Source organism: Miscanthus floridulus, chromosome 7 (genome assembly GCF_019320115.1).
Source record: "Miscanthus floridulus cultivar M001 chromosome 7, ASM1932011v1, whole genome shotgun sequence".
In the NCBI taxonomy this organism is placed as follows: domain Eukaryota; kingdom Viridiplantae; phylum Streptophyta; class Magnoliopsida; order Poales; family Poaceae; genus Miscanthus; species Miscanthus floridulus.
The window spans coordinates 24,480,491-24,490,208 of NC_089586.1; the positions used below are offsets into that span (position 1 = coordinate 24,480,491).

A 9,718-nucleotide genomic window follows, 5' to 3' on the forward strand; every position below is an offset into this window, starting at 1 on the left:
CGTGCAACATTTATATTTTCAAATACGCTTATTATGAAAGTATATTAAAAAATCTATCTAATGATAATAATTATGCATTATGAATATTAGTATTTTTTTATATATAATTAGTCAAAGTCTAAAAAAATTGATTTCTCGGAAAACAAGAACATCTTCTATTTCGGGACAGAAGAAGTAGCTAAGACCAGACATGGCAAAATAGATTTCATGACCATCTACATTGAACTCACAAATCACCAAGATAACTATCTAGATCAACAGTGGAGAAGCAAAACACCAACAGCATTAAATTACTGTAAGACATGTTTAACGTTAACGAGAAAAGAAATAAATCATTAAAATATGATTGCATCATTATTCAAAAAAAGAAACTCAAGTTTAAGATAACCATCTAGATCAACCGCAGAAGCAATACACCAACACCATCATAAAAAAAACAGCATTAAATTATAATATTAACAAGAAAAGAAATAATATCCACTAGTAGTGATTAGTCACTAAAATATGGAAGCCATTGTTCAGAAAAAACAAAATAAACTGCATAGTACAATTCTGATCAAAGTAATGAAATAAAAGCAAACCAGATGTATAACCTGCTCTACTTTTCAATAAATCAATAAATAATTATAACTTATCTTACAAAATTCTTCGGCCCTTCAACAGTAATGAGGTAATGTTACATTGTCTTTGAACCTTTGATCTGGATATTAGCAAGAAGAAACTGCTTTCAAGTGACACTGACACCATAGCTACTTGTTTTAAGACTCGACAAACGAGTGCCTCTGACAAACAAGTTCCATGGAATTCTTGCACCTAGACTCCTTTCACAGATTGGCCCTCTACCCCCAGCAAATTAGCAGAGGGCATTGCAGTTTACAGTCTGATCACATCAGTGCTCCGTCATGGTGTGTTCAGGGCAGGGGCTCCAAAAGTCATTATCAAGCAGTATGCAAGCAGAAGCTGCCAGAAAAATGTCATAGTAATAATTATTTAAGATTCTCAAAAGAAAAAAAAGTTTATCTTTAGTATATTATTTCAATGAGTAAAATATTTATAAATGGCATGAAAATACACAAATCGAAAAAGAAAAAGGCGATTCTAAGACGAGATGCTAAACTTAATAAAGTCCATTCTCCAAACAAACCTGAACCTGGGTGTACATTACTATAGTCATAACCACCATAACTATCACTATCCAATAGCATAACATTTAAGAAAACAATGCCATATTCCCTTGCCTTCAATACAACAAGGCAGCCTTTGTCATATTATCATATGTTTTGCTCACATTCCATATTTAATCAATACATTTCACTCAACCCCGAGTCAGCACAGTCATCAAGAGGCTATAGTCACGTGCTGACAGCTAACAATATATACCCTTGGTACTGTTGGTCGAAGTGGAATATGATTTGATTGAATGCATCCTAGGTTTACACTTTTCATTGGTTGAATTCATCATGCTAAGGTCCACTGGCCGAGTACTACCAGGATTATTGGGTCAGCAATAGGACGGTTTTGCTTGCCATAGTGCTAGCCAGAGCATGCCTTTTAGGAGACACCTAAATCCCAAATTTCACATAAACGAAGATACTCACAAGGTTAATAATACTGCCTCTTATCCAAATTATAGGCCACTTTTGCTTTGTCTATAATTAAACTTCTCTAACTTCGACCGTTCTTTTTAAAATATATTATAACATCTACAAGTTCAAATAAATGCACTATCAAGACATATTTCGTGGAGAATTTAACGATACTAGTTTGATTTTGTAGATGTTGGTGCATTTTTCTAAAAAACAAAAGTGGTCAAAGTTAGAGAAGTTTGACTTAGGACATAGCTAAAGTGCTGATAACTTTGGAACAGAGGGAGTAGAAAGGAGCAGTTTTGTCTTATCCCAGTATAAGTGAAAATCATATCAAGATAATATTACTACCTACTGAAGACTAGAAATGTTTGCGTATCAAGCAAGATTCAAGCCATATTATTTTTGTTAAAAACTAAGATTTTTGTTTAGAAGAGGCAAGCGCATAAAGATCACCTCCAAACAGAGCTTTAGTCTTTGCAATTAAAATGTCACTCCAAGCAAATATACCATTGCATGACAAGGTAACCAAACAATATCTACAAAGGTCACAAACTTGTTCCTGCTTCCAAACAATAAGAGACTAAGAGACAGAATATGACTACCATTGCGTCACCATCCTTCAATGTACAAATGACAGAACAAACCTAACCTGAAATGTAAAACATCTGTTCAATTCGTTAGTAAATATAAATAACAGACAAGAAACTGCCAATAATAGGAAAGTATATCCAAATACCTTCCACTTTTTATGCTATGCCACCCCAATTGATGCTATTAGCAATGCTTTGATAGTTGTAGTAGTTGATCCTGCAAATAACTTAGCATCATGATGCTTTATATGAATCTGTCAGATGTGCCATGAGGCAGTACAGCACCAAGTAGAATCTTCTACTTTCAGCGTGACTTTTTATGTTTTCAGCTAATGTTTAATTTGTAACCATATCCAAATTATTGATGCAAACTGCTTTGGATGCAGTTTTCAACAGACCCACTATCTATAGCCAATGTTGTTTACAGCTTAAGAAATCAAAAGTTAGCCACTAAATTTACTTTCAATGACACAAATAGAAGCATCATTTGTTCTATTATGGGAAACTGCTACAATGCATAAGTAGTAATACAAACTGAAATTGTGGATCACTGTAATAACAAGTTAGTAGCACAAGCACCAGGAATTTAGGATAGTTAGGTTTATGGTCTCTAAAGAAAAGCAAAGTAAATTTGTTCATGGTATCTGAGAATGAAGAAATATATTGGTTGAAATGTGGTTGAACTTCATTTGTTCACACAACTTTGATCTCCACATTTTGGCCATTCCTTTTCAATGATTTTTTTTTTCAGCTCCTCAATTCCAAACAAGTGATACTTGAATGAAGAGTAAAAACAAGATGGGAAAATGTAGCTAAAGATTGAAATAAGTTACTTTGTCTGTCTCTTTCCTCACAAGAGGAAGTAAAATGTTGCTATATTACAGTACAACAGCTGCTGCAAGATTAGGCGATATCCTCAATCGCCCGAAAACAAGCAGGCAAGCATGCAGATAAGTCGACCAGGATTCAGGCAAATAGTAATCATCAACAGATAAAGTAAACAACAACAACATCGTAGTGGAGGGAGAGTTCGTGTCGGCTACGAGAGAACGGAAGAACCAAATATTTTTCTCCTTTTCCTCTTTCTCTAAGCAGCGGCTCGCTCAATTGAGCTCGACGTCACAGCCGCAGCGCCGTCAGCCTGAGCTCATCCTCCTCATCGGCGTAAAACCCGACGCCGGCTCCGCAGCCGCCGCCGCCGGGGGGCAGGTTGAGGTCGAACGGGAGCGGGAACGGGCACGACGGAGAGGCAGAGGCGGCTGCGTCCGTGCAGTCGTCGTCCACGACCGAGGCCGAGGAGCCGCAATCGCTGCGGCAGTCGCCGTCGGGGATAGGCGGCGGCGGGGGCCGCGGCCGCGCGCCGCTGAAGGACTCCACGGTGGAGCTGAGGCTGCTGCAAGCCGGCCTGGCGACCGGCGGCGGCGTCGAGACGCCCGTGGCGGTGGGATATGTCGTGTACGGTGCTGCTGCGGCTGCGGCGGCGGCGGTGGGCATGTGGAGGTGATGGTGGTGGGCATCGGCGGCTGCGGCGTGGAGCGGGAAGTTGGTCCTGGCCTTGGGCCCGCGAAGCATCCGCGCTGCGGCGTCGTAGGCGCGGGCGGCGTCCTCGGCGGAGTCGAATGTGCCGAGCCAGACGCGCGCCTTCTTCGCCGGGTCGCGGATCTCCGCGGCGTACCGGCCCCACGGCCTCTTCCGCACCCCGCGGAACCGCGACTCCACATCACCGTCGGCCTCCGCCGCCGCCACGCCGCCGCCGCGCCGCATGCCGCCGGATTAGCCGAGCGCGAGGGTGTGTGGTGCAGGAACGGGGATCGGAGGATCGGAATTGGGAATCGGAGGAGGGAGGACGGAGGGGAAGGTGGGAAGGAATTAATTGGAAGGCAGGCTTGCTTGTTTGCGCTGCCACCGCCCACCCGCTCGCGGCTCGCCTCCCACCACCACCATCTCTGCCCGGTGCCCGCGTTGCCTTTTTCTTACAAAAATCTTCCATCTTTTCTTTTCTTCTCTTTTCCTCTTTCCCCCCTTGACTCTTCTTCTTCTCCTTCCTACGCCTGTAGCTGTAGACATGTCTTTTTACGATTTAATTTAAATTGTTTTTTATAGCTTTGCTTTTGCAGCGCTTTTCCTTGCCGGTTGGCGCCGCCGGTTTACATCGGCTCCGTAGCGTTTAGGAGAGTTTGCAACGTGTAGACCATCTTTAAAATCTCCTTAAAATAGATTATTATAGCAAGTAAATAAGATTGATACAGAACTCTATTTTTTAAATGTTCTTAAACATTATTAGTAGTGGTTAAAAGGAGAAATTTGCAACAATATAAATTCTAATATAAAAGGCTGGTGAAGCTTAGGCTTTGCGTATACGGTGATGAGGAGTTGTTTTTAGTTTTTTTTAATATAAACTAGGAATGGGTAAAGCCATAATTTTCTTTCTTTCATCCCACCTCTACCTCCTCCGTACACTGCACCTCAATGAGCCATGTTAAACATGTCTAATGTTAATCCCTTTAAGGCAATATAAGGTTTTATTTGGCTACATATGTATTCACTTAATCTAAGGTAAATACAAGGTAAATACATGTGTAGCCAAACAAACCCGAAAGGTGTTTTATGAGTAAGTTTAACTATTTTGTAGAAAATTCAACCATCTAAGATGTTTAGGTAAGTTTAATAACTGATTCCTGTAATCACCTTTTAATAGATTCAACCATCAAGAGCAAACTTAGTATCAACCCAATAAGAATTGTTTTCTCGTTGAACACCTCCTCTCCATTGTAGGAGTACATATATTAAGCACCATATCCTAAATGTTCTGAGTTAGTAGTTGAATGTATCGAGGCTCTTAGTTCAGGTTTTGGTTATTGATGAACACAAGGACTACTACAGAAACATTGGTTTTGGCCCTCAGTGCAATGTCGATTGTGATAACCATGGTTATCACCAATGGTTTGAAACTGGTAGAAGTCATGGGTTGTCATCGTCGCTTAATCCGGCTGTGTAATGACATCATGTCACCACCGGTTTGTTGATTTATTCAGCAGTGATAATCCTCTAACTGTAGTGCTTTGCGAAGTAGGTGATTAGCGTAGTGCTTTACAAAGTGCTTAAGCTAGTTAGACCACTCAATTGGCGTTTTGCTCTAGGCTTAGTCACGAAATTAGTATAGAGATAGCAAACACTTAGCAAAATCTCAGTTGCATATCTAGATAGATATCTTGTATGTGTTTTGATAAGTAGTTTTTTTAGAGGCCATTAGTTTTTAAGTTGCCTAATTCACCCCACTCTTTTAGGTGTCATGGCGGTCCTTCAGTTATTACTAGAGTTTTTTTAGTTGTGGTAGATGGTGTTTTCCGTTGTTACTGCTTCTGAAGCTGTTGTTTGCCTAGTCTAAGCCTTCCTCTTTAGCAATATAGTTGGTAAAGCTCTCTTACTTGATAGTTTCAAAAGAACCATCGGACGAAGTAAAAGTTAAAATTATAGACCGTCCCATAAAACAAAGTAGTTTCTTCCCTCATTAGTCATCACCTTAGAAAATCCTTGGTATTCTTAACCATAATTTTTTTCCAGTTATTAGCTACAAACAATGTTGTAGTGTAGAGTGGGCATCATGAAACCCATTACCCATCAAATAAAGGGGGGACATAGAGCCTTTTTGGCAGAGCTCCACGCAGCTTCAGATCCAACAAAACAGCTCTACTCCTAGTTTTTTCCTCCAAACAGTCTAGCTCCGTGAACTCTAGATCCGCAAAAAACATAGATCTAGCTCCCAGATCCACCAAATCCATGGAGTTGGGGTGTTCTGAAAACACTGGACGGCATGGCCGCGGACCCCTCTGGCCTGGGCGTGGCCGGTCTGGGCGCAGCGGGAGCTGGCCTGGGCGAGTCGGGCGCCATCCTAGGCGCTGGCCTAGGCGCAGCCGGGGTTGGCTTCAACACTGCCGGCGGTGGACTGGGCGCGGCCCCAGCACCCACTTCGGAGATCGGCGATGATTTAATGATGGTGGCGCAGGCATCTGCTTCGTCAGGTGCGCAGGCTAGGCGACGTGCTGCAGCAGCCAACAAAAGGGCAAGGGATGATGAGGTATATATTTCTCTTCCATTCTAATGGTAGACGTGGGATCTTTCATTTGTAATTTGAACAATGTTTTGGGGGAAATCACTATTAGGGTGATCAAATGGATTGGAATGATGGCTATACCGCCATTGTTTGCAAGTTGTTTGCTGAACAAGTTAAGAAAAGGAAATCGACCAAACACTCATTTGAACAATATGGGCTACGCCGAGGTGAATGAAAGGTTTTTTCAGAGCACCGGTATCATGTTGAAAAAAAGTCAACTTAAGAACAAGTGGGATAAGTTGAGGGCTAATTTGAGTGCATGGAAAAAATTAATGAGAAAGCAAACTGGTACTGGTTAGAACTGGGACAAGGGAACTATCAACATGGACGCCGAGTGGTGGAAAAAAATCAAACAAGTGAGCACTTCTCACATGTTATTTTGTTCACTTGTAGTTTTTATTAGTCTTGTATACTTTCAATTTCTTACCTTTGTCAAAAAAAATATAGGAAATTCCTAGCATGGGGAAATTTAAGAATAGGCCTCTCCAAAACGAAGATGACTTGAAGGTGATGTTTGGGAACATCATTAATGAAGAGCAAGATCATTGGAATCCTATGAGTTCCAACCCCATCATACCCCCCCCCCCCCCAGCCAAGAAGCACCCAATCCTACCATTGACGCTGAGGATGAGAATGAGACGGGTGCTCACAATGACTTAGACAATGGTGATGAGGTGTAGGAGGTTTCTCCTAACGTTGCCAATCCTAAGAAAAAAGTCCATGTGATACTTGAAAAAACTAACAAGAAACCTAAGGCCAGTACAGCATTAGTTATACAAGAGCACATCTCCAAGATATCAGACAATGCTGCCTCTTTGGTGTCAAGTAAGCAAGCTGGGATTACTATTGATCAAGTAATGGGCCGTGTTGTCGTATGTGGGGCTAAGTATGGCAGCGATGAGCATTTTGTGGCAACTGAGCTTTTTGTCAAGAAAGAGCATAGGGAAATGTTCATGACTGTCCACCAATGAGGCTAGGTTGAATTGGCTTAAGAGGAAGTACGATGTGATGTTTGGAAAGTGATGGCCGAGTAATCTTATGTTATGTGGACAAGTTATATTTGTCATCTCTTTTATTTAGACATGTCATTTTTATTCATCTTTTAATGTCGTGTGGACATATATGTGATGGTCAACGGTTTATTTGGACATGTCAGTTTTAATTAATGTTAATGTCGTGCGGACAATTTGTGATTGTCAATTTGTTGTCATTTTTATTCATCTTATGTTGTAATTTTTTTCGTCTCATATCGACATGTCATATTTAATCTTGGAGCTGTCTAGTGATGATTCTAGTGACGAGAATCAGGAATTTATGAAAACTATCTTAGGAGGTGCTATGCTTGTTCAAATATATGTTGATATGTTCCTTACTAAAAACCCTACAAGGACGTCTGCCACCAGTGGAATGGGTTTTATGTTGGAGACTTTACGCACTCCGGGCGAATGCCATAGCCAACTGCGTATGAGCACAGAAATCTTCTTTGACCTTCATGGTTTATTGGTATAGAGGTATGGGCTAGAACCATCCTTGCACATGTCAACAGAAGAGAGCCTAGGAATTTTCTTATTTATCTGTGCGGGAAATGAGTCTAATAAAAAAAGGTCAAAATCGATTCAAGCACTCTGGTGAAACTATTAGTCGCAAATTCGAGGATGTTCTGAACTGTTTAATGGTCATGGCAAAGCATTTCATTAGGCCAAAAGATCCAAATTTTCATACTGTTCATAGGAGAATAAGAGATGATAGGCGAGCATATCCACATTTCAAAGATTGCATTGGAGCGCTTGATGGCACCCATATTCGTGTTTCCCTTCCACCGGACGAGCAAGTGAGGTATATTGAGAAGACGGGGATGGCCACCCAAAATGTTTTAGCAGTTTGTGATTTCGACATGCGGTTCATATATGTGTCAACGGGCCAACCGGGAGCTATGCATACAATGCATTGACTGTGGACGAGAAATTCTTTCCACATCCACCGCAAGGTAAAATTTATTTGAATAATGACTTTATTACCATTATATGTGACTGCAAATAAATTTAGTTTTTTTTTTCATCATTTGTAGGTAAATACTACGTTGTGGATGCGGGGTATCCCAATCGCCCAGGTTATCTTGCTCCATATAAGGGTGAGAGGTATCATATGCCTGAGTGGCATAGAGGTATGGAACCGAAAACCCCAAAGGAAAAATTCAATCGTATTCATTCTTCTATTCGAAATGTGATTGAGCGATCTTTTGGCGTATTGAAAATGAAGTGGCAAATTTTATACAAGATGCCGAACTACCCGATGTGGAAGCAAAAAATGGTAGTTGTTGCTTGTATGGTCCTCCACAATTTCATTCGTGAGCATAATACTGAGGATGCAGACTTTGCTCGGTTTGATCGTGATCCTAATTTTGTCCCTACAATACCGCAACGGTACAATCGATTTGTGGTTCCATCAGATGGATCTACTCCAGAAGGCAGTGCCACTACAATGGATAATTTTCGCGATGAGCTGGCCACCAATCTTGCTCTTTCTAGGAGGTAGAATGTAGCAGAGTAGTGAATTTTCAAATTTATTTTCTATGTATGGACCATTAATTTATGTTCGGATATTGTCATGAACAAGGTTAATTATAGTTTAATGAGTTAAATACACTAGCGGCTCTTAAACTTGTGGCTCTGTGCCACTTAGGTACACGAACTCTCAAAGTCAAAATCTAGGCCCCGGAACTCATTAAGTCGTGCACCGTAGGTCCATACCTCTTCACGTAGCTGCTGACTAGGATACAATTTTATAAAAACACCCTCGCATAGTTATCTGCTAAAGTTACACCTGGATGTCCAGCCTCGACGGGAACGAGAAGACCACGTCCTTCAGCTCCACCTCGCCCCTAGGACGCCCCAGCACCGGCGCCGCGTCCAGGTCGGCGGGCTCCACCACTTGAGGAAAAGCAGCTGCTGCTCAGGTGGTTGGCTCCCCGCCTCCGCGCACAAGCAGAAGCACCAGCAGCTCAACTCGGCAACATCCTGGGCGCTCGCCTCGCGTGACCGCGGTGGCGGCGCCGGCGCCGGTGGAGGGCGCGGCGAGCACCTGGTGCTGCTGCTGCACGTGCGCCGCCGTGACCGCCGGCTAGCTGGACGTCCACAACCAGTTCACGCTCTACGACTTCGAGGCGTTCAAGGCGCTGGCCAGCAACTACCTGAGGCTGACGCACCACAAGCTGTACCCGCAGGTGGAGGAGGGCTTCCACGCCGCCGGTGCCCGCCTCAGTCCCGCCGAGCTCAGTGAGGTCATGCTGGCCAACCGCGCGTCCCCGAGTCGCGCGCTCCACATGAGCTTCTCCGACTCGGAGTCGAGCACGCTGGTGGCCTCGTCCAGCAGCAGGATGACGGAGTTGCAGGCATTGGAGGGCCTGGCGCTGCTGGGGCGGGTGT

General features: G+C 42.8%; 1 protein-coding gene and 1 pseudogene across 1 annotated transcript; one reads left to right on the plus strand and one right to left on the minus strand.

The window, feature by feature from the left end:
* Window positions 1-2,986: 2,986 nt before the first annotated feature.
* Window positions 2,987-4,154, minus strand: LOC136462861 (ethylene-responsive transcription factor 3-like). The gene has a single exon (XM_066461902.1). The coding sequence runs from the start codon at window positions 3,941-3,943 to the stop codon at window positions 3,299-3,301; it is 645 nt and encodes a 214-aa protein (XP_066317999.1). The 5' UTR covers window positions 3,944-4,154; the 3' UTR covers window positions 2,987-3,298.
* Window positions 4,155-7,547: 3,393 nt separating this feature from the next.
* LOC136465224 (protein ANTAGONIST OF LIKE HETEROCHROMATIN PROTEIN 1-like) lies at window positions 7,548-8,828 on the plus strand (annotated as a pseudogene).
* The last annotated feature ends 890 nt before the right edge of the window (window positions 8,829-9,718 follow it).